The sequence below is a fragment of the Alnus glutinosa genome, chromosome 12 (genome assembly GCF_958979055.1).
Source record: "Alnus glutinosa chromosome 12, dhAlnGlut1.1, whole genome shotgun sequence".
NCBI classification, from domain to species: Eukaryota; Viridiplantae; Streptophyta; class Magnoliopsida; order Fagales; family Betulaceae; genus Alnus; species Alnus glutinosa.
Genome location: NC_084897.1, coordinates 22,445,038 through 22,469,894, shown reverse-complemented (window position 1 = coordinate 22,469,894; position 24,857 = coordinate 22,445,038). Strand labels below are relative to the sequence as shown.

The 24,857-nt window shown below is 35.3% G+C and overlaps 4 protein-coding genes across 5 annotated transcripts; all 4 read left to right on the top strand.

Moving 5' to 3' along the window:
• Positions 1–1,753, top strand: LOC133852213 (galactinol synthase 2-like). Its single transcript, XM_062288915.1, has 4 exons — positions 1–531; positions 619–939; positions 1,030–1,164; positions 1,288–1,753. Exons 1-4 carry the CDS (start codon positions 196–198, stop codon positions 1,519–1,521), a joined length of 1,026 nt encoding a protein of 341 aa, XP_062144899.1. The 5' UTR covers positions 1–195; the 3' UTR covers positions 1,522–1,753.
• A 5,736-nt stretch (positions 1,754–7,489) lies between these two features.
• LOC133852182 (galactinol synthase 2-like) lies at positions 7,490–9,115 on the top strand. 2 transcript variants are annotated; one of them, XM_062288881.1, is made up of 4 exons: positions 7,490–7,942; positions 8,030–8,350; positions 8,441–8,548; positions 8,681–9,115. In XM_062288881.1, the coding sequence occupies exons 1-4, from the start codon at positions 7,613–7,615 to the stop codon at positions 8,912–8,914; spliced, it is 993 nt and encodes a 330-aa protein (XP_062144865.1). In that variant the 5' UTR covers positions 7,490–7,612; the 3' UTR covers positions 8,915–9,115. The 2 variants fall into 2 exon arrangements, with proteins under 2 accessions (XP_062144865.1, XP_062144863.1); XM_062288879.1 differs by having other exon boundaries at positions 7,491–7,942; positions 8,441–8,575.
• A 1,650-nt stretch (positions 9,116–10,765) lies between these two features.
• Positions 10,766–11,329, top strand: LOC133852671 (uncharacterized). Its single transcript, XM_062289436.1, has one exon. It carries the CDS (start codon positions 10,766–10,768, stop codon positions 11,327–11,329), a length of 564 nt encoding a protein of 187 aa, XP_062145420.1.
• Positions 11,330–15,703: 4,374 nt separating this feature from the next.
• LOC133852087 (solute carrier family 40 member 3, chloroplastic) lies at positions 15,704–23,932 on the top strand. The gene is made up of 14 exons (XM_062288759.1): positions 15,704–16,222; positions 16,777–16,990; positions 17,110–17,173; positions 18,026–18,150; positions 18,235–18,324; positions 18,440–18,616; positions 18,717–18,791; positions 18,971–19,072; positions 19,147–19,264; positions 19,347–19,493; positions 20,961–21,067; positions 21,149–21,262; positions 22,222–22,523; positions 23,608–23,932. The coding sequence occupies exons 1-13, from the start codon at positions 16,071–16,073 to the stop codon at positions 22,513–22,515; spliced, it is 1,779 nt and encodes a 592-aa protein (XP_062144743.1). The 5' UTR covers positions 15,704–16,070; the 3' UTR covers positions 22,516–22,523; positions 23,608–23,932.
• The last annotated feature ends 925 nt before the right edge of the window (positions 23,933–24,857 follow it).

The window sequence follows — 24,857 nt, the reverse complement described above, 5'->3', positions numbered from 1 at the left end:
CAACTCCATCGATCACACAAAACCTTCTGACTACAAAATTTTTTCTTCTCAAACAAACACTTAAAATATTTTCACTGAAATCGCTTTTGTTTATACCATTTCTGAAACCTTCAATCCCGTCTCTCTCGACCTTAACCTCAACCTCAACAACCCACTTGTTCACTTCTTGCTTTCTTCAAAAACCCACTTGAAATAATGGCTCCTGACATCACCACTGCCGCCGCCACTGCCAAGCCATCCGGGCTAGCCAAGGACGGTAGCGTGCCTAGCCGGGCATATGTTACGTTCTTGGCTGGCAACGGGGACTATGTGAAAGGTGTGGTTGGCTTGGCCAAGGGCCTGAGAAAGGTTAAGAGCAAGTACCCACTATTGGTGGCAATCTTGCCCGACGTGCCGGAGGACCACCGTAAGATTCTGGTGTCTCAAGGGTGCATTGTGAAGGAGATTGAGCCGGTGTACCCACCGGAGAACCAGACCCAGTTCGCCATGGCCTACTATGTCATCAACTACTCCAAGCTTCGTATTTGGGAGGTATGCTAGCCCACGTTTGCATGTTTTTACACGTATTTTCCGATTCAAATGGACTAAACTTGTAGCTAATTCTGATTCAAATTGCAGTTTGTGGAGTACAGTAAGATGATCTACCTCGACGGAGACATTCAAGTTTTTGAAAACATAGACCACCTGTTTGATCTCCCAGACAACTACTTTTATGCTGTGATGGATTGCTTTTGTGAGAAAACATGGAGCCACACTCCACAATACAAGATTGGCTACTGCCAGCAGTGCCCTGACAAGGTCCACTGGCCTGCTGAGCTTGGCCCCAAGCCTGCCCTCTACTTCAATGCTGGCATGTTTGTGTATGAGCCTAATCTTTCAACATACCATGACCTCCTCAAGGGCCTTCAAGTTACCCCTCCTACCCCTTTTGCTGAGCAGGTAATTGTCAAATTTTTATGGGTATTCTGGTCATTGTAATAATGTATTTTTCAAGATCTGACTATAAATTTTTTATGAATATTCTTGCAGGACTTTTTGAACATGTTCTTTAGGGATATTTACAAGCCAATCCCACCAGTTTACAACCTTGTCCTGGCCTTGTTGTGGCGCCACCCAGAGAAAATTGAGCTTGACAAGGTCAACGTTGTTCACTACTGTGCTGCTGTGAGTATATATATATATATATATCCACTTTGTTAATTTCTGATAACAATCCCAGAATTTTAAGACAGTTCTTTCTTTCTTGGAATGTAATCTAAAAGGTGTAAATTTGGATTGGGTTTTTAGGGGTCTAAGCCATGGAGGTACACTGGCAAGGAAGAAAACATGGAGAGGGAAGATATCAAGATGCTGGTGAAGAAATGGTGGGAGGTATATGATGATGAGTCATTGGACTACAAGAACACTGTGGCTTCTGAAGAGGCTGCAGCAGGGTCTGGGCAGGGGAGCCTGCAGTCATTTTTGGCTGCGCTTGCGAAGGCTGTCGGTGTTCCCTACATTACCGCCCCATCTGCCGCTTAGTGCTTGTGGGTTATAAGCAGATAAATGTGTATAGGACTTACTAAGTACACAGTTTGTTCTAGTAGCATGGCTGGTTATAGTCTTCTGTTTTAGGGTTTTTTTTTTGAAGGTTTTAATTTGTCTATGGTTGGTTATGGTCTTTCTTGTTTTATGTGAAAGACCCAAACCTCCCAGATTTTTAGGGGCACTGATTTTGCTCCAAGCTAGTGAAATGAAATTGTATTTTTTATAATCCTTGAAACCCCACCAAAACTTTCTAAAAATGACAACAAGTTGAGAGCACAAAGCTTTGGGAAGTAAGAATGTTGACATATAGTGAATCTGTGAATGTGGGAATGGAAGAAGCCACTGACTTGATCATCAAAGGGCCTTTCTTGCTGCCTGGGATAGGGTTTTGGCTTTCCAGCCCGAGACCCTATAAAGAACTCTGGTTTTTATTTCCTCAAAAGCCTTATTTTTTTGCTTTGATGAATGAAGAATGGCAGTCCTAGATACTTAACATTAGAGTGCATTCTTTGAACTTGAAGAATTTCTTCCACTTCTTGTTGAATTGGGCTGCAATTTCTACTAAAGTGAATGGCAGATTTAGCCATATTCACCTTTTAACCAGAAAAATCAGAATAAACATTGAGACAATTCAGAATAGCCTTGGCTTCATAATTAGTATTAGCTCGACTATATATATATCATGACATCACCATCGAAAAGAAGATGAGAGATATGGGAGGATCCCTTCTACTAGTTCTGATTCCATGAAGATGATTAAGAGCTTCCTCTTTATGAATCAACCTTGAGAGAAATTCAACTCCTATCAATAAAAGAAAAGGCAATATTAGATCCTCTATTTGAATGGAACTTCCCAAGGGGGGGATCCATTGATATGAATGGAAAAAGAGACAGTTAAAATACACTGCTCTATCCAATTTATCAATTTTGAATGAAAGCCAAGAAATGAGAATTTTAAGAGGTAGCTAGCTAGCACCACTCCATCCTATCAAAAGCTTTTTCCATTTCCCCCTCCCCCTTCCTTTTTCAGCTTCATGGTATGAAAAATTTGTTGAGCTAGCCATGATATTTCTCCCCTGAAGAAATATTCCTTGATATTACTTTGGTGTATACTTTTTTGGAAATTTATATTCTTGTGTTAGGTAAAACAAGTGAAAATTTGCCATCAGACCCATAACATTATTTTTTTTAAAAAAAAAAATCTGAAATGGGGCATTTTAACAAAAAAAATAAATAAAATTGTGAAATTAAAAAGAGCTGACATGAGATACTAACATTACAACTTTTTAAAGTTCGAAATTATAACTATACAATTGCTAATATTTCTAGAGGTGTAAGAAAAACTAACACCTGCTTTGCACCCTGCAAGAGTTTAGGGGCTCAATCTCCACTGACCAACCCAAAAATGCATCACTTTTTACCCTTCCTCTAGTAGTATGACAAAAGTAATCTTACCATGGAGTACTAGATGATGCATTGTTGCCAATTTGTTTGATCTTTAATTCTTTCTGATTTCCAAATTACTGTTTTTTTTTTTTTTTTTTTTTGACAAAACGATGTTTCTCCTCCCTGATCCATATGATAGATAAAGCTTTATGATTACAAACTATGATAAACTATAGTCTTTTTTTTTTAATAACAAAATCTTCATCCAAAGTAATCTTAGATGATGATTACTTACCATAATGATTAGGTGACAAAGGAGAATCAGGAAAAAAAAAAAAACAAAACAAAACAAACATAGCAGCCTCAAAGGGTTTAAACAATCATTGAAACATTTTCCTTACAGTAATTTTTAAACAAAAAAAATATGTTGTAGAAATTAAAATAAATAATTTAATTAATGTTAAGACCTCAAAATTCCTGTCTGTGCCTGTCTATTGTGTAATACCTAATCCTAATCTATCTTTGTCTTGAATTTTTCTTATTTCCAAAGGAATAAAGACGTGTTGTTATGACGACATAAATCTCGAATGACATTACAACATTTTGGGGAATTAATATTGGTTGCACCAACCAAACCATGTAGAGGTCTCCAAGGCACGTGGCAATGCATTCATAGCTACATGCCCCTTTTCCATACCTTCTTCTCACTTTCCTCAATTTTCTTGTCTTTTTTTTTTTTTTTTTTTTAAAAAAAAAAATTATTTGGGTGTGTTGATGTGGCAATAAATAAGGGGACTAAATCACCGAAAGTGTGCTTAAGTTTATCTAAATGCATTAGTGGGAGATTGAGGAAATCTTATGAGGGTGATGATCTTTTTGGTCAAGTGTCCCTCCCCTTTTCAATATAAAATCCCATTTTATTTCAAAATTAATTTTTTATATTATTTTATTTCTTCTTTTTCAATAAAATGGGGTTTTATATTGAAAAGGAGGAGGGAGCCGGTCAAGTGTCCCCCTAATCACTACTCCTATTTCTGATATTAGTTTAGTTTTATCCTCATTTCAAAACTAGAATGCTTTAAAAGCATCTCCTAGTGCACATTGTTTAATTAAGTGGGTCGCTTCCAATCTTTTTTTTGAAAGAACTCCTATAAAATCTTTTATTCTTTTCATTCGGATTAGAAGTGAAAAAGATCTTCCTTTGTGGCCTGTTTTTTTCTTCGTTCAATGGAAAAGAAAAAATAAAATCTTATAAGGATACACAGGGAGAGAGAGAGAGAGAGGGGGGGGGAAGAAATTTCAACCATCTTGATCCACAATTTCTTAAAAAAAAATATATATATATATATATATATATATATATATATAAAAGAAAGTCATCCACATCTTAAGGAACAGAAGATTCAACTCCAATGGAATATTCTGAAAACAAAGCCCCTAGTCACATTACAGCTATGAATGCAAATATGAAGTCGGTTTTACCCAAAATTCCAACCATATCTTAACATTTTTAATACAAAGTCCAAAACATTATCCAATATTATGAATTGGTCGGTTTTAGTCATAAAAACATTTTCTATTAATTATATTAATAAGACTAGTCCTCCTTTCGACCAACTAACAAAACTAGAAATGTGTGCCATGGCCCCCAGTCTGCGGCACTGCCGTTGGTCATAGGAACCTACACTTGTGCCTCGTGTCAGAACACCGTCCTCTAAATCAGATGCCGACACGTCTCATCTCCGGAGACAATGGGAGCCCTCAGGTAACACCTAGAAATAGGCACATATAGGATATGGCCCCCACCAAAAATCTAAAATAAAATAAGAAATGACAGTAATTTTCTTAAAAATTGGTTTTTAAATTATTTTTTACAACTTACTTATAAGATTCACACGTTATTTAAATATGATATGCTTCTTACATGCTTTTTTAAAAGTATTAATAAAAATGATACGTGTCCTTTTTATATGTGGGTTGTAGAAAATTTATATTCAATAAAAAATTCATCAAAAAGGAAGTGTACTATAACGAGACGTGGTTGTTCAATTGTCCACGTGTCTAAAACGTATTTTGCACATTATTTTAGTATACATCAAGTGTACACCAAGACATATTGGTTGATGAACCCATGCATGTGGGCCCTACACATATATGAGACTCACATGCATAGGTCTCATATTCAATGTGTCTTAATATTCAGCACTTAATGTACACTAAGGTGATGTATAAGAATTATTAGCCTATTTAATTTGTTAGGTTTTTCAATTCTGTAGTGTTTTATTATTTTACTGGTTATTTGGGTAGGGTTAGGCAGGCCTATCTTTTTTTGTTATCTTTTTAAGGCCTCGTTTGGTTTGCGGATTAGACCCATAGAAAAAAATAGCTATTCCTTTGTTTGATTGTATATTATTTAAGGGAATAGTTATTCCCACGGAATAGCTATTCCCTTACGAAGAGGAATAGGTATTCCACTCAAAAATGAGTGGAATACCTATTCCTCTCCTGTGGGAATAAATAAAATTCGTCTTTTGCCCAAAAACCCCAACCCTCTCAACACCCAAGTCTCTTATCCCTCTCTCTCTCTCTGTTTCTCAACTCATGGTGTGTTTGGATACGAAATTTTGACAATAAAATATAATTCTGATTCTACTTTTTTCAAAAATAAATCATATTTTATTTAACTTTTTAAAAAAACAAATTATATTTTATTCAACTTTTTATAAACAAATCATATTTTATTCAATTTTTTCTAAAAAGTCAAATCTCAAAATTCGCAAACAGAATAAGAATTTAATTCTGATTTCAAAAATTCATCATTCAAATGCACCATCAGTATCTCTCTCCATCTCTGCAATTATATTCTCATCCTCCTCTCTCTGTTTTTCAACCAACTTAATTTGTTGTGGGGTAGTCTTTCTTTTTTTTCTTTTTTCTTTTTTTTTTTTCCTCCTCCTATGATTTAGCCTACAAAATGCACTTAGACGTAGCAAAACGAGTACCTCTTAATATTGGAGGGACTCTAATTGTCTTGTGAAGGTTTGAGAAAAACTTTGTAAGCAAAGAATAAATGTTTGTTGCTGAAAAACAAATAAAAAATAATAAAATAAAAAAGGCTTTGTAGATGATTTATTTTTTTTATGATGATTATGTTTTTTTTTTTTCTTATAAATCATTTTACTTTGTAAGCAAATAATGAATGTTTGTTGCTGGAAAACAAATAAAAAAGAATAAAATAAAAAAGGGCTTTGCAGATGATCTATTTTATTTTATTTTATTTTATTTTATTTTTTTATGATGGTGATATGATGATTATGTCTGTGTGTGTGTGTGTGTTTTTTTTTTTTTTTTCCCCTTATAAATCATTTTGTAGCGTAATTGTATATGAAAAAAAAAAAAAAAAAAAAAGAAGCCATGATCTCTATGAAATTTAAAAAAAAAAAAACAAAAAAAGGTCATAGTATGATTGTTTATGTTTCTTAAATAAAGAAAAAAAATGTCCTTAAGAATATAAATTACATTTGTATTGTAAGGGTGTTTTAGGAAATTTGATTATAATATGATTCCATTCACCAATGTATTGCACTGTACCAAACAAAAGAATACATATGCAATGTTCTATTCCACCGTTACAACCAAACAAAAGAATAGAAATAGTTATTCCATTCCACCTTCATCTATTCCCATGAATAGTTATTCCTTTTTCTAATGGAATAGATATTCCGCAAATCAAACGAGGTCTAAGAATTTTTCTTTTTCCCTGGCCTTGGGGGGCGCCTAGCCAGTTATAGCTCCACTCCTGCATGTTAGATTGTTAAGTTATGAGTAAAACGGAAGTTCTCTAATGCAAAACACTTCTCACGGTCCAACTCCTTCAACCTACTCTAATAACAGACTCCTAACTATTCTTAATTATAATAACATAGAAAACAGGATTATGTAAACAATTCTGTTTTCTATGTTTGTTAATATAAGTCAATGAAAATAGTGGACTTCAAAATCTATTATTCAAAACAAGTCTAAATTTTTTTAAAAATCTTATCCTATCTATCTTTCTCGTTAAGTTATTATCAGTGACGTCACATACCCACGTAACATACAAGAAAAGATGAACAATTGGAAAAGTGGAACAGAAGAAGAAGAAGAAGAAGAAGAAGAAGAAGAAAATGTATGATTTGCAGAAGAGGCCATGGGTCTACCCTTGTAATTATGAGAAGATCGAGTGGTGTTTATTTATTTTTATAAGTTATACTCGGTATTTATTATCCTGCCTTTCGTGCACCGGCCAATTCCACAAACGTTGTTGTAACCGTTGGATCAGATCCCACCCACACGAAGTTGCTTCCGATTTATCCGGGATTCTATAACGCATCTCAATGGTCAAACACTCGAAGATACGAGGCCCTTAGCTACAATCAAACGACACGTTCAAAGATAATAATTAAAAAAATATAAAATCACCGATGAGAAAACGACGTCCACCATTCTACCCATCTGCATTGAAGCTGAGATTTCCATAATCTTCTTTTATTACCTTTAATGAATCCAACCCAATTTCTATATAAAGACTCCCCCCCCACCCCCCTTCCAACTCCATCGATCACACAAAACCTTTTGAGTACAAATCTTTTCTTCTCAAACGAACACTTCAAATTCTTTCTCTTCGCTTCTTGCTTTCTTCAAAACCCCACTTGAAATAATGGCTCCTGACATCACCACTGCTGCCGCCAAGCCATCCGGGCTAGCCAAGGCCGGTAGCGTGCCTAGCCGGGCATATGTTACGTTCTTGGCTGGCAACGGGGACTATGTGAAAGGTGTGGTTGGCTTGGCCAAGGGCCTGAGAAAGGTTGAGAGCAAGTACCCACTAGTGGTGGCAATCTTGCCCGACGTGCCGGAGGACCACCGTAAGATTCTGGTGTCTCAAGGGTGCATTGTGAAGGAGATTGAGCCGGTGTACCCACCGGAGAACCAGACCCAGTTCGCCATGGCCTACTATGTCATCAACTACTCCAAGCTTCGTATTTGGGAGGTATGTTAGCCCATGTTTGCATGTTTTTACACGTATTTTCTGATTCAAATGGACTAAACTTGTAGCTAATTCTGATTCAAATTGCAGTTTGTGGAGTACAGTAAGATGATCTACCTCGACGGAGACATTCAAGTTTTTGAAAACATAGACCACCTGTTTGATCTCCCAGACAACTACTTTTATGCTGTGATGGATTGCTTTTGTGAGAAAACATGGAGCCATACTCCACAGTACAAGATTGGCTACTGCCAGCAGTGCCCTGACAAGGTCCACTGGCCTGCTGAGCTTGGCCCCAAGCCTGCCCTCTACTTCAATGCTGGCATGTTTGTGTATGAGCCTAGTCTTTCAACATACCATGACCTCCTCAAGGGCCTTCAAGTTACCCCTCCTACCCCTTTTGCTGAGCAGGTAATTATCAAATTTGCATGGGTATTCTGGCCATTATAATAATGTATTTTTCAAGATCTGACTCTAAATTTTTTATGAATATTCTTGCAGGACTTTTTGAACATGTTCTTTAGGGATATTTACAAGCCAATCCCACCAGTTTACAACCTTGTCCTGGCCTTGTTGTGGCGCCACCCAGAGAACATTGAGCTTGACAAGGTCAACGTTGTTCACTACTGTGCTGCTGTGAGTATATATATATATATATATATCCACTCTGTTAATTTTATGACAGTTCTTTCTTTCCTTGGAATATAATCTAAAAGGAGTAAATTTGGATTGGGTTTTTAGGGGTCTAAGCCATGGAGGTACACTGGCAAGGAAGAGAACATGGAGAGGGAAGATATAAAGATGCTGGTGAAGAAATGGTGGGAGGTATATGATGACGAGTCATTGGACTACAAGAACACTGTGGCTTCTGAAGAGGCTGAAGCAGGGGCTGAGCAGAGGAACCTGGAGTTATTGTTGGCGGCCCTTTCGGAGGCTGGCGGTGTTACCTACATTACCGCCCCATCCGCCGCTTAGTGCTTGTGGGTTGTATGCAAATAAATGTGTATAGGACTAAACCAAGTTATATATAGTCTTCTGTTTTAAGGGGAAGACTTTCCTATTCAAATATTAGGGTTTTTTGTAAAGGGTTTTCTCTATATAGGCTTGGTTATGGTCTTTCTTGTTTTAAGTGAATTGAAAGACCAACCTATTATTGTATTCAGATTGACATTGTTAGTTTGTGTTTATTCACATTTTCAATTTTATGGGAACAAAGATTTTAGTATTAAACGTTGTGATCTCTCTCTTGAAGAAATTGTTTTTCCTTTTTGCCACTTTGATTAACCACTATGGCAAACCAGCCATGACAATGCCATTGCCATGCCATGCCAGGACTAAGGGTGTGCTTGAACATGAAACATTTGTTCCGACAGCGTGGGCACATAGTAATCTGAAACTGAGGATTGAAGTTGTAACTTGTAAGGTAATCAAGAAGAGAGAAAATAATGAATAGGGTAGAGAAAAAATCTTAACCGCCCAAGAAAAACAGAAGGTTGCTCTGAAAATACGAATTATTATTTTCCAAGTCGAAGTACTGAACTAAGCCCATAGGCTGGGCTTGGATTTAAAAAGGTTAGCTGACTGGAACAAGGCAGCTGTTCTTCGCCATATTTGGAGTTTGTTTGTCAGGGTCATTGTGGTTTGCTTGGGTGAAGGAGTATTGCCTTAAGGGTAGGAGTTTTTGGCTTGTTAAAATTCCTCAAGGATGCTCATGGTGTTGGAGGAAAATCCTTAAGCCAAGAAGTGTTGCTAGGATGTCATCTCTTTGCATGGGGTGAGTCTGATTTATAAAGGGTCGGTCCTTAAGATCTTTGCTTTGCAAGCTCTGTATTGGTGCAGTTGCTTATAGTTTTTGGAGGCACAGAAATGATATGAAGCATGGAAATCTAATAAAAACAGAGGAAAGAATTCAGTTTTCTCGGGTCTTGAAAAGAAGAAATTATGGCTTGACCAGTGAGAGCATTGATCTATGTACTAGCTGGAATTTGCCGTTTAATATCCTCAAGAGTTAGTGTATTTGGAGTTTGTTGTGATTGTAAATTGAGGAATTGTGATAGGGATTGTTTGTGAATTTGTTGTGCAGGTTTTGGTCTAGTTTTCTGTGTGTTTTGGCTTCTGCTTTGTACTCTGCAGATGGCTAATATAGGTGGTTCAGCGTAGTTTGGTGTTGCTGTTGTAGCAACTTGTTCCAGTCTTTACTGGAGAGATCTGTATATGGTCTTTTGTGTGTTTGGTATAAAAATCAGCTTATTCATTGGGGGAAAAAAAACAAGAGTAACTCCCACATTGATAAGGAGAGAGGATTTGTCATAATTTGTGATTGATTATGTTATTGTTGATCAACTCCTGTCGGTATGGAATAGAATCATATTCGTTTCAAATTTTATGATCAGTGTATAAAGTTGATGTATCCAACGATGTACACGATTGCAAATTATTTAAATTTTTTAAAAGACGTACCAACATTACTTCATCATATGCACTCTTAAAATCACCGACTTAAATTTTAGCCATGAAATAAAGAGGATCCTTGTCCCCAATACCGGGAGAAGGTGAAGTAGAGAATTAACTAATGTTTGTGAGGTTTAATTGTGAAATTAATTAGCCATTAGTTAACACTTTGGAGGTGTGCTGGTATCATAAAATCAGAACCATTAGAAGTAGGCAGTCTTGTTTAACTCTGATTTTGATATAAATAAGAAACCTGTTGTTTTAAGGAAACATGATAAATGCTACAGATCATCAACAATGCATGTAGTCCCTTATATACCCTCCTCCTCCTCATTTCCTCACATCCAACTTGAATTTATAACCACAAGAAACAGGATGGCTTCCATTGTTGCTTACTCCCTACTGCCATTAGCAGCCATGTTCTTCTTCTTCTTCTTCTTCCATCCCATACAGAGCAACGAGCAGACCCAGCAAACTATTGAGAGCATCTGCCACCAAGTGGGGGACTATGATCTTTGCAAACAAGCTCTCAACTCCAACCTGAAAAACCCAGATGCAAACATTTCCGATCTGAATGAACTAACCATTAACCTGACCATTAGAAACGCAACAGATACACGTGCTTTCACTCAGTCAGTTCTTAAGAACTCAACATCTTATCCAGAAGCTGTCAAAGTTCTTAGTGAGTGTGAAAATGATTATGGTCTTGTGGTTGAGACTTTCCAGGTGGCTTTCGAGTTCTATAACCAACGAGATTACTCTCGCATGCTGTATCTTGAATCCTTGGCTCCTAATGCAATATCCAGCTGTGAAGCTGGGCTCAACTCCGCAGCTCCTGGCCCTGTGAATCCCTATTTCTATTTGATTGAAAGGAACAAGCCACTGAAAACTCTCGTCGACATGGCCATGGTCATCGCACATACTTTCGCCGACGTTTGATTGCTGTGTTAAATCTTTCTTCCAATGTCAGACTTTTTGTTCTACATGGCTTTTCATGTTGGTCAGATTAAATTATATAATTAATAAGATTTCCTTGAGTTTATTGGACACCTTCTTTTTTTTTTTCATGATTATCATATTAGGATTCTCCACTATTTCAAATAAATTTTGAATTCTCAAATTAAATAATTATGACTGTTTTTAAGTATTGGAACGTTTGAAAATATTTCATAATCAAAAGGTGTCAGGTTACAAATGTGAATTGAATATATTTTCATCGGTTCTTGCTCTTTACGTTATAAAAAAAGTTGAGCAGAGAATTATCTTTTTAATTTTATGAAAAAGAAAAGTGAAAATGAAATCTTTAGGGAGAGAAATTATTTCTAGCTGCCTCTATAACATGCCACATTTTTAATATGCAGCATTTTTCAAATATTTCAATGCCTAAAAACAACCTAAATTATATAATTAATTTGAGAATTAGGGGATCTTGATCCATACTGGACACCTTGGTATTATTTTCTTTTCTAGTTTTAACAGCTGATTTTCTTATGATCGAAATCTCTTCTTGCATATATAGTTTATTATTATTCTGTAATATACATTATTCATATTTCATTCTTATTATATTTCCTATTCTGGCCTGCCTCATTCTATTATAAATTAACATATAATTTGATCATTACATAAATATACAGTTCACTTTCATATTCTTTTCTTTGTTTATTTCTACTATACATACACATGGCGGTATACATGCATGTGTGCACAACTATTTTTATGTCTCATAAAAATAATGAGCTTAACTTGTACCAAAAGTTTTCTAAAGCTATCATCGGATCGGATTGGATCGGATGGGAATGACAATTCGTATTCATGAGTCAAGTTTATGTTGGATCAACTCATCAGGTTAAATTTCTCAACGGTAGTACAAACCTGTGTCTATAATTAATGGTGGTACTTAAAACAATTATTTTTTTTATTTTTTTATTTTTTATTATTCTAACTTCTAAGGCTTATATAGTTATATCATTTGCTGAATCATCAAATCTAGGCTTTATCTTGGATTTCAGAACAATTAGAAGGCAGTAATCATTAATTATGATTCAATTGCAAAAATATCAAAATCCCTTTATAGTTGCAAAAGTTCTGTCTGAGCTGACAAAATGCAGAAAATATATAACTTTTTGAGTAGATATATCTTTTAAGCCAAATAGGTTAATAAGACATTAAACTGAATGGCCACAATATCTACTATCTTGTATGCTCTATGTAATTGTGATAGGATAGGGTAAGAGAATATATAAGATTGTACTATTTGATTGTAATTTATTATAATTAAATTAAAATTGAATACATTTTAGAAAATATATTCTTCATATAATTGTGATTGAATACGGTAAGAGAATACATGAGATTGTACGAATTGATTATAATCAAATTGTACAACCTCATATATTTTAATCAAATTGTTCAATCTTATATATTCTTCTATCATATCCAAGCACAGTCATGGGCAGCTCGAGCCTTAAGCGATCGCCTAAGGCTTCCAATTGAATAAGGCCTCCAGCTAATAATTATACAATATATATATATATAAAAATAAGGCTCAAAAAAACATTTTAAGGCTCTAATTAATGTGGTAATTAAAAAGTTAATAAAATACTCTTTAATTAAAGCTCTCACTTAATAAGTGTACAATATAGGTTATTTCCAAAACAAATTTTAAGACTTTAATATGGTAAAATTTAATAAATAGTTTCTAACTAAGTCTCTCAATCATGGTAAAAGTAATTACATATTGAAAGTCTAATTATTCACTTCAGAAGGAAAAAAAATAAAAAAAAAATAAAAAAAATAAAAAATCCGTAAATTATTGAAAAGTCCCATTTATTTACTCTTTTTAAAAGCCCCATTTTTACATTCATGAAATTAAACCAAAATGCATAATTTTTTCTCCAATGTTTATTTGAGTTGAATGTTTAGAAAAATATGAAAAGTCTTCAAAGTGCATAAATTCTCATCGTTTGCATTATGCATTATAGATAGAATTACACCATCGATGAGTCTTCAATGTCTAACAATTTTTTTCCACATTATGTTCTATTACACACCAATTTTTATATAACTTATTTCTATTTTTCTCTTTATTTTTCTTTAAATCTTATTATTTTATGTCTTTGAATCAAGTGATAAGTTATTCTATATCCAATAAGTTATTAAACAAAAATTAGAATACATTTTACAAATAGAATAAAGTATTCTAATTGACATATTAAATAAAAAAAAATATATAGAAATATAAAAATAAATTTAATTTAATTAATATTTAAATGTAAGAAAATTGCCGTACTTAAACTTGTCGTCTTAGGCCTCAAAATTTTCAGCTGGCCATGATCACAATCATATGGAGAATATATTCTCTAACACTAATAAGATTTGATAATTAATATTTCAGAGTTTCTCCTTCACCATTTAAATGTTTTGATCAAAATAAGAAACATTTTTTTAAGGAAACATGATAAATGCTACAATAATCAAATTTCTTGTTTAAGGAACTGGTATTATTTTCTTAGATTAGGATCCTTTTTTAAATTATAAATTCTCAAATTAAAAAATTTATGATGTTTTAGGCATCGAAACACTTGAAAAATGACACATTTTAAAAATGAGGCATTTTATTGAGGCAACCAGAAAGAATTTTCCTTCCAAAATACTTCTTTTTCATTTTTGCATAAATGATTATTCTTCATAAAACAAAATGATAGTTTTTATTTCAAAGTTTTTTTTACAAAATGGAGAGCAAAACCTGATGAAATCTACTCAATTCACAACTGTAACATGCAACATTTTCAATATGTGACAATTTTTAAGCATTTCAATGCCTAAAAACACCTACAATGTGTAATTTGAAAATCTAGGGAATCCTAATCCTAATTTCTTTAAAAAAAAAATCCTTGGCAGTAACAAAGTTGCTTGTTTCCCTGTGATTGTCCTGAAGCAATATTAGTTTTTTTTTTTTTTTTTTTCCTATTTTTTCCTATTTTCTCTTTTTTCCTATTTTCTCTAATCAACGATTAAGTGGTAGCAAATCAGGAGGCTCCTACACCTATGTCAAACAATAAGTTTGAGGGATAAAACTGAGCATAATATGGTGGGAACAACTCGTTGGGGTGCCAGTAGGGTCTCACTTCGATGCATAAGTAAGCCTTTGAGACAAAAGTGCATAAATAAGCCTTTGCGATAAAAATATGCCCAAAAGTATGATAATTCAGTGTAGAGTTTATACTTGGTATAAGGGTCTATTTATAAGCTAAGAGATGTAGTCAGACCTGAATTAGGGTTTTTACTTCAAATTGACCTAGGAGTTCTAGGAGTTTGATTTGGACCGTGAGTCCTACCCCAATCAAACTGGGAGTATGACTGTTGATCGAATTGTGACTCCTACCACAATTTAGCTTGGAGTAGGGTCTTAATCCGGATTTCATAGGATGAGACATAGTTATGAAATTTCAAGGATTGAGACTCGATTGTATCATTCATTTTGTGGATCAATGAATGAACATCCTTGACATCTACTATGATGAGATCGATACTTAAGTTCACGTGACATGCTTGTCCCGAGCTTTGACTTGAGAAGTTGAATTTTGGTCTCCAAATGTGTCCATTCCTGTGATTCAATCCGAATGAGCCGCCTATCATGTCGACCTCGAAAATAGTGTTCAGGGGTGACTCGTTTGGATGTCTATCTTTCAGAATAAGTCTACCCAAGAGTTACTGTCTTGGTTTAGAGCCCACAATTCTCTGTGGATTGATATTGGCATGAATGCTCATGATTTTTTAAATGGGCTTGTCTGGCCGGATGAAATTATTTCCAACATATATTAATGAGAAATGATCTCTACACTCATTTCTCACAACAACCCCACAACAAGTTGATGTGGCTGGTAATATTTTATTATTTTTTTACAAAAAGAAAACAAAAGAAAAGAAAAAAAATAATAAAATATTACAAGCCACATCAGCTTGTTGTGGGATTGTTGTGAGAAATGAATGTAGGAATCATTTATCTATATTAATTACTTTAAATAGAAGTACAAGTGGGAGACGAACTCCTCTATCTACCCAGCAAGAAAATGGTAGTACAAGTGGGGGACGAACTCCCTCCCCTCCACATTTATTTATTTCCGAACAAATTCATCCTTAGTTGGGCCCTGTTCCTAACAGAACTATTGTTCATGACTAACTTCCTTCAGTTCCTACTGGAATTCTATTATTCTACAATGCAACTTGGCACAATCTGACTGACAAAATTTGTAAACTACCCAAAGCCACCAGAAAAAAGAAAAAGAAAACACAAAAAAAAGATTAAAATCACAAGAAAAGAAAAAAGAAAACGTAACTCGCTCATCCAAAACTAAACTTAAAACCACACAAAGTCCTCCACGCACGCTTGAACTTTCCGCCTGGGGGCGGACTCACAGACTAGGATTCACTTCTGACACCAAAACACTCTTAAACCACCAGCAAACGGATAGACCTCTGAAACCAAACCCAAAAATTAAAAGAATTCTGTTATCTTTCTATTTTTGGTTGTTGCCTGTGAATTCTGAGAACCCATTTCTGATGAGACGCTGAGTGACGATACCCACTGCTCAAAAATTCTTATTTTTTGAGTCTGCATGAGGGGGAAGGAACCCATTTGGTCCTCCTTCAAGCCAGAGTACTTGAAGAAGCAACCATGGCTGCTATGTTCACCAATACCCACTCACCCCCTTTTGGTTTCTTCAAATTTTCGCTTCGCCAAGTTTCTCTATCGGCGCCGCCTTCTCGAGTTCGCCATCGCTTCGCTTCTCCCAGAAGGTTGAATTTTCACCCTCACAGTTCCTGCAGGTGAGCCTAAGCCTATTATTTGGTTTCTGCTATCTTTGGTTTCAGAGAAAAATGTGTGGGAAACGAGAAAAAAGTTTGGATTTTTCTTATTGTTTCGTATTTTTGGGACATTTACTCTAATGGGTCTAATAGAACTTGTTTACTTGAGCTGAGTTATTATGTATGGTAAACGAGAACAATATAGACTTTTTTTCTGCTCTGTTTGGTTGCTGAGAAAATTTTGGAAATGTGGAGAAAGTTTTGAGTTTTGATTTTTTTTTTTGACTTGTACAGAAATCATAAATGCGTGTAATATCACTGATTAACTTAGTTGAGTTGAATTATATTTAGGGGAATTGGAAACATTACAAATTTGTTTCCTGCGCGGTTTGTTTGCTGAAAATGTCGTAAACGAGAAAAAATTTGTCAATCTTGTTACGTTCGTGATTTCTAGGTCATTTTATTTAGTGGGTCTAACACAACCATTCAGCTTAGGGAGCTGTGTAATTTGCAGGAAATAGAAACATAACGAAATGGGAAAACAAAATTCTTTTTTCTTTTTCATTTGGTTGCAGGTTTGACAATTTAGTTTCAAGGTGTTCAATAACAAACACGGACCTACAGTTCAACCAGGTTGCCACGGAAGATGAGCTCCTAGAAGATTTTTCAGCAGTTGAATCTAACTGTTCAGTCCCGATTGTTCATCTCAAATCCGAAATTCTTGAGACTGAATCATTGAATTTGCTGACTGAAGAGACTTATGTAGACAGTCTATTGACGAAATTGCCTGTATGTTTCCTTGTGGACTGTAACATTTTTTTGTTGCCATATTTTAATATCTTTCAAGTTTATGTCATTCTCGAGTCTCAACTTATTGTTCGCTCATCAGTCTATTATTAAATTTGTAGGTTTTATCAGAGGACGAGCAAAATGCCCTCGCAGCTACTCCAGCCCATCCAGCAGGATTATATGGTGAGAGCCTCCACCTTGCAGCATGTGATGGCTTGAAAGATGTGTGACATTCCTATAAAGTTGTATGATTTAGAGACCCTCCATATGCATTAAGTATTAGGGTCCACTGTTATGGATTTCTAAGCTTGAAACCAGTTTTGATGTAATAATTGTTAGTCGTAGAAAGATGATTTAGTATATCTGTGAAATCATGGTTTTTTATTAGCTTATGTGAGACATGAAGTATGAGTGTTTGAGATAGCCAGATTTTTCTCTATATGGGTGGGGACTCTTCTCTGATCTGTGAAGACTTTCAGCTAGTCCAATTCCTGCACTGGCCTCTGTACATCTCAGTAGCAGTATAGAAAGCTAGTTTATTTACCTTGGCTTATTATCTATGGGTCAATTGTTCCTCTAGTAACATACATTATTGTCCTTGCTTCTGTACTCTTTCAGACTACTATATCCTTATATTGATGATATGTTTCACTAAATGGAGTGTGTTCATATGGATATGTGGTTTCCATTCATTTCGGATGAAGTGGCAATAGATTAGCCAAGATTATTGTTGCTTGGTGGTTTAACGACCCAGGGAAAAATGTTAATCACATCTGTCCTATTATCCCAAAAGGACTAGTCAAGTTGGAGCTTTCCTAGAGTTACTTATAAAGATTAGTTTCACATAATAAGTAAGCAATATAGGACTTAGCACCCATGAGCATCTCTTATAAACCACTCACCCTCTATGTGAGCTACCCATCTTCCCAATATGGGACCGGGGTGTTATAGGTGGTGCCTTGATGTGTCATTTAAAATACAGACATGTGTTGGATTGTGTGAAGCAGTTCCTAACCTAAGGGTTTCATTTTTCAGCTCTTTATGCCAGTTGTGTTGCTGGAAATTTAGTGGAACAACTTTGGAACTTTGCTTGGCCTTCTGCTATTGCATTGCTACATCCGAGTCTTCTACCGGTGGCCGTCATAGGATTCTTCGCTAAGGTTGCTGTAATTTTGAAAAGATAAATAAAGCATATGCAATGGGTTTGGAAGGATGTATTTTCTAATGAGCTTCATGTTGAACAGCTTGCAATAATTGGTGGGGGCCCTTTGGTTGGAAAATTTTTGGATAACTTTCCCAGAGTACCGGCATATATTTGTCTGAATGTTGTGCAGGTATTTTTTTTCTTTCAATTGTCATATATTTGAGCAGGGTGGTGGACTATCTCTTTCTTATTTCTTTCTTTCTTTCTTTTAAGAATCTGTTCTCTTGTTCTCCTGGTTTTGTCAGGCAACTGCACAATTATTATCTGCATCAATGATAATTTATGCCCATACCGTTCCTCATTCTTCTGCATCGTCCATGCTTCTCCGTCCTTGGTTCATTGTGCTGGTATTAGCCGGGGCTGTTGAAAGGCTATTTGGAGTCGCAACAGGGGTTGCTATGGAGCGTGATTGGGTCGTGCTGGTAGTGCCTTTCTATACTTTCCTTGTTCCTTCATATGTACTGACGGTTATGCTTTGCAACTGGGACGAGTATTTCCTAATTATTTTTCTTGTTTGTACAGTTGGCAGGAATAAATAGGCCAATTGCACTTGCGAAAGCTAATGCTATTCTAAGTAGAATCGATCTCTTATGTGAGGTATTTGCTAATTTTATTATCATTTAATTTTCTAGCAATTGACTTACATATGCATGGTTATGGTATAATAGTTACCCATTTCTGTGGAGTGCAGGCATTATAAAGTGCAAACAGTAAACCTATAGATATCATTTATATAACTTGACTTTAGGGGACATATTATTATTCTATAATTGCAGATAGTTGGAACATCCCTATTTGGTGTTCTTCTCTCAAAGTTTGACCCGGTGACTTGCTTGAAGTTTGCTGCCAGTTTGATGTTATGGTCATTGCCCGTTGTGGTAATTTCTTTTCTGCCTGTCCGCCTATGATTCTTAGTTGGAAGCCTTCTTCATTTTTGGATTCCATTCCTCAGGTTGTTCTCACATGGTTAACCAACAAGCTCTCTACCGGTGTTCTTGATCGCACTAAAACTTCACAAACCTATTGCAAAATATCCACTGGGGAACCTTTGCCTGATGATGACAATATAGGTAAAATACGTTGATTATATAAACGTTTAGAAGGGTAGTTTTTTCATGTTATACCTACTAATTCTACCATCTGGAAAACCAGTGGATATAAGTCTGGAAGCTATTAAACATGGGTGGAAGGAATATATGCAGCAGCCAGTTCTTCCTGCAAGCCTGGCCTATGTGCTCCTCTACTTCAACGTTGTTCTCACTCCAGGCAGTTTGATGACAGCATACTTAACACAGCATGGTACTTCAAAACTTTTTGGTCTATTGACTTGCAATTTCTCCGAGGGATTTGTAACACAATAGTCCCACATTGGAAAAATGAGCAGCCCACATAGAGTGTGTGGTTTAAAAAAAAAAAAAAAAACCCATGGGTACTAAGTCCAACATTGGTTTCTTACTAAGGGCGGCTGAGCTTTATAAGTAATCCTCTTCAAATTGACTAATCATTTTAGAGTGATGGTGCAGATGTGGGTATTGCTTTCTTTGGGTCGTTACAGATGATATCAGAGGAACCTAGTAACGCCATATGGCACTAGAGCACTACATGATGTGACCTTGACGAGGATGTCAGGGATTTAAAGGTGGGGGGGGGGATTGTAATACCTTAGTTCCACATTGGGAAGATAAGCAGTTTACATAGAGTAGGTGACTTATAAAAACACTCATGAATACTAAGTCTCACATTAGTTCTTTACTGGGTGAGACCGTGCTTTATAAGTGATTCTAAGAAAGTTTTAATTTGACTAGTCATTTTGGAGTAATAGCATAAATGTGGCTAGCGCTTTGCTTGGGTCATTACAAGATTAGACTGTTAAAAATTTAGCACCAAGTCCTAAGGGAATGTTCACATCTATGTTGAATGTCAGACCATATTTAGTAGAATAATACAACACATACTAGAGGTGCTTGGAGCTATCACCAGTTAATGGACCTTTTTCTTTTTCTTTCTTTTGGCTTTTAAGAGCACCCTATAGTTTGAAATAGTTGCATTTTGCCTACCTTTGCCAGTCTGCACTGAGAAGGCTTACGAAAAAATCATGTGTGCCTGATGCTATTGTTTGAATGGCTTATGTGGATACTTAGCTCCTAGTTATTATCTAGGTGCCTCTATCTAACATTGTTTTGTAAAATGTTAATTCTGCTTGTAGTTTGGATGAGTTTATGACTTAAAAAAAAATGTGTGGTAGAGTTTTAGCTTGAAAGAAAGCAGAAAAAGGAAGAAATGACTCTTTATAGCAGTGTCAAAAGAGTCATAAATTATACGATGGAAATTTTTCATTTTACGCAATGGTAGGCCAAGTAAGGGGAATGGAATGTCACTACTTGAACTCTGTGGAGCTCTTTTCTTTTTCATGGAGTAGAATTCTAGGATGTTAAACTAAAAATAACATAAACTTCAAGGGTAATCCCTTTGAGTAATTATTGAAGAAATTCATACATAGAATTTCATAACTTATAAATCACTTTCTCAGTTTTTGGTTGTCTTATTGCTTGCTCTCTTTGACATTTTATTTGATAGATTGGGTTGTCTTGATTGCTTGAATATGTGCCGTGTAATCTAATACTAGGAAGAAGGAATTCATAGCATGCACTACACCTGCCCTTTTCCTTTTGTAATCTATATTTCTCTGACCTTTGCTTTATAATGTCTTTTTCTCTGGTTTCTCTCCAAAGTTCCTGTCTAACTTTGATGTGGGTTTGTTAACAGGCTTAAATCCATCAATTATAGGGCTGTTTAGTGGATTATGCGCTTTTATGGGTGTTGCAGCAACATTTATATCTGCGGACTTAGTCAGGCGATTTGGCATTTTAAAGGTTGCATCTGTTTGCTTTTTGTGTTTCTGATATTCTAAAAGGTTCCTGCTTAGGTCTAAATCTTTTGATTTCCTTCACCAGGCTGGAGCAATTGGATTGTTATTTCAGGCTTCACTTCTCACCATAGCTCTTGCTGCATATTGGAGTGGTTCTGTTGCCCGGAATAGTTCCCTTCTTTTCTTTTTATCTTTGATTGTAAGAATCATTTTTAACTTTCTTTGTTTTCCCATTAGATTCAATGATTGAGTTCAGAGGTAATGATAGTGCAAAAGCATATAAAGATAAAGACTTTTTGATGCAGCACAAGGTTAGGGTTTATCCTAGATACAGGTGTAGATCAAATTAGGACATATATAAGTAGCAGTAAATACAATCAGATTAGAAATGTAGCTGATGGGACAAATGAAGTAGATCAGATTCTGAGGACCCGGTGAAAATTTATTAGATATAGTAATCTTAATAGTAGAAATGCTTATAAGATCCTATGCAGGTTTGGAATAGAACAGAATTCATTGAAGTCATTTAAGCTGCTGAAAATACCTGGAATCTGTTACGAGATATCTTTGGTGATGTTTCTAATGAACTGTAGCTCAAATAGCACCTTATCTTGGGGCCAGCCCACCGGCTGGAGTATTATCCGATCCGTGTGCAGGGGGCGCTTTACACGGGTCTGAGGTTTACCTGACAGGGGTGGCTCTGCCTTGGAGGGATTTTTCTTCATAAACAAAATAATAATAATAATAATGGTGATGTTGGCTCTTCTTTATGGATTCTCTTCGTTAGCACCATGTATAATTCTCAGAGAATTTCTGCACACAATAGAAAAGATTACGGATAAGCCTAGGAATCATGGGATAAATGAGAGGATAGACGTAAGCGCATGGTTCTAATCTTAGTGAAATTCTTATAATATTCTTAAATGACAAACAAAAACAAAAATGCAATGTGTTGAATTGAAAAGATGTATCACCACTGTTAGAATCCATTTTCCATCTTTTGGGTGTTTCTGCATGATCCAGTTTAACCAATAACCCCTGGGCTTTATCTCATGATTTAAAGAGGAGAGGTCTAATTGGGAGTCTAAATTTGAATCTTGCTTAACAAAGACAAGTTTTATGTATACCTGAAAATGGTTGATCTACTTCCATATGCAGGTATTATCGAGATTAGGACACATGTCATATGATGTTGTGGGGGCACAGATTCTGCAAACTGGGATCCCTTCAGGAAAAGCAAATGTTATTGGGACAACAGAGGTTGCGGTTGCTAGTTTGGCAGAGTCTGTGATGTTAGCAGTTGCAATAGTCGGAAACAATGCTTCACATTTTGGTTTCCTTGCAACGCTGTCACTATTATCAGTGGTTGGGGCCGCATGGATGTTCTGCCAATGGTTATTGAATCCAACGGATGAACAAAGAAGTCTTTTCTCTTTTGACCCTTGGTTTTAGTTCTCATGGTAAGTGTTTGGTTTTATTTGTTTCAGATTAGTATCTTACTAAGCATAGTTTAGCACCTCACATTTATGAGTCCATTCATTTTGCAGAAGTATATAAGAAGCTGAACGCTCTCTAATTTTACAAATTGCATAATAATTATTTATTCAGTTTGTTCAGTTTTAGGGCCTTATCTTGGATTGGTTTTCAGAGATATGTGAAGTGTTTGGTTGAAGGTGTTATTATTTAGCTGACTGAGGAAGTTTAAGGTCGTTGACTGATTGACCACAATGTTGTCTAGATGGTCTAATACTTAAGATGCCTTTTTGTAATAAGGTGGAATGTATGAATTTGAACTTTCTTCATTCTAGCTTAGAAAATTGGAGTTTCACTTAGATTTATGTGATAATGGCCTGAATCCCATTAGTACTAGTGTTGATTCCTTTAGTCCTCAGTTGTTGTAATCAAGGCATTTCCAGGCCCAGCCATTAGTTTTGGATGAAATATGTGATAGCTAGGTGTCAAGAGACATTGCTTACAGTTAAGACCTTAAAATGATATAGAGCAGCCCCCGTCTGCCCATGTAAATGCTGCCTTTGCTCTATAATATATTGGAAATCCTTGGTAGGTATCAAATTTAGTGCATTTGATGGAAATGAAACCGATTCCTTTCCTCCCCCCCCTCTTAATGATTAGAAGTTTCTCTTGAAGCTACCCAAATACTCAGGCATTATAAGTCACTTACAGATGCATTACTTTGTAAGCATACTAGTTAAGACTGCCGCAATTAACTCAATTTCCAAGGAATGCCAAGTATATGCTAAACGCTGAGAATACCATTGTGAATTATTTGCATAATTAAGGTTGTCATGGGTAATGGGCGGATTTTTCGCCAGTTACCTAGGCAGGCAGGATCATTTTTAAAAAAATGTCAAAAATAGGTTGATAGCGGGTGAAGGGTGTGCGGTTGTAGATACTACCCGCCCACCACCGAGCATGACTAGTCATGGATTTTGTATTTTGAAAAAGAACATTTCTGAATAGGTTATTAGTTTTTCAGGACCACTATTATGTTACTTGACTCCAGTTCATATTGTTTATCTGCAGTTGATCTGTGGCTTTTCCTTTTGGTGCAAAGGCTGGTTTTTGACATAAATTGGAGTCCAGAGATATATATATTAAATATATATATATATAAATGGCCCTTTTTAGATTGTCCACATTTATCCATCTACAGGACTGGAGGTATATATTCTTAACTCGCTCATCTGCTCACTGTTTGTATGGTCAAATCGGTGAGCTGTGTATCTCTGTTACACCCCTTTGTATTATATGAAATAGATTAATGGTATGATTTTCACTGGTGTAGGGCCGCAGTTGTACAAACATTTGAATACATTATTTTTAAAGCATTTGATTAATTCAGATTTTATTTTCTGATGTTACATGTGGATAATATAATTTCCACTGTGATAAAGATGATATATTTATTTAACTGTTGGATTAGCGTTAATTGCTTGGATAAAACAAAAGGGTGAAATCAAGATTTCAAGTTCAATTGCTTCAAGGTTTGGTGCATTTGTGCTAATATTTAAATTTCATCAGTACCCTTTTAATGTAATTAAACAATAATGTTATAATTCCCGGCACACCCACAAAACAAACACAGATATGATCTTTTGCTACTCCAAGACACAAATCTCGACCACTTTGTCCATGTGGCAAAGTGGTCTCCTAACTAGTTTTATGGCTTTTTTTCTTAAAAAAAAATAAAAAATAAAAAAATAAAAGTTGCCACATAGATAAAGGTGGTAAGAGTTATATCTTGGGGTAGTAATGTATCATATCTCAAATAAATAATATATGAGACCTAATTAAAACATTGGATAAAATCTACATAACTTAATCTATAATTCAATTGAAAATGTCCTTTTGAAACTATAAAAAACTATCAATATTTTTTTCAATTAATAAAGCAAAATAATTTACTACAAATTTAAAAAGTAAAATAAAAAAAAAAATACATAAAATCCAGGGGCGGACAAATTGAAAAGAACAATTAAAAAGTTTTTTCTTGTGAATTTATAGGAGTATTTTTGTCTAATTAAAACAAATGTAAGGTCATTTTTGTACTTTTGCTGACCTTAAAGGACCGATAATTTTTTAATAGTTTGAGATGGAATGTTTGAACTTTTCTTTAAAACATTTGATAAAATGTATTTTGAATAGAGACACGATACACGTCTATCTGTTGTACGTTTGCGTACAGCAAATATATACGTACAACAAATATATACCGTATAATTTAAGAATGACAAAAAGATTGTAAAAAGATATACACAAGATGAGTTAAGCAT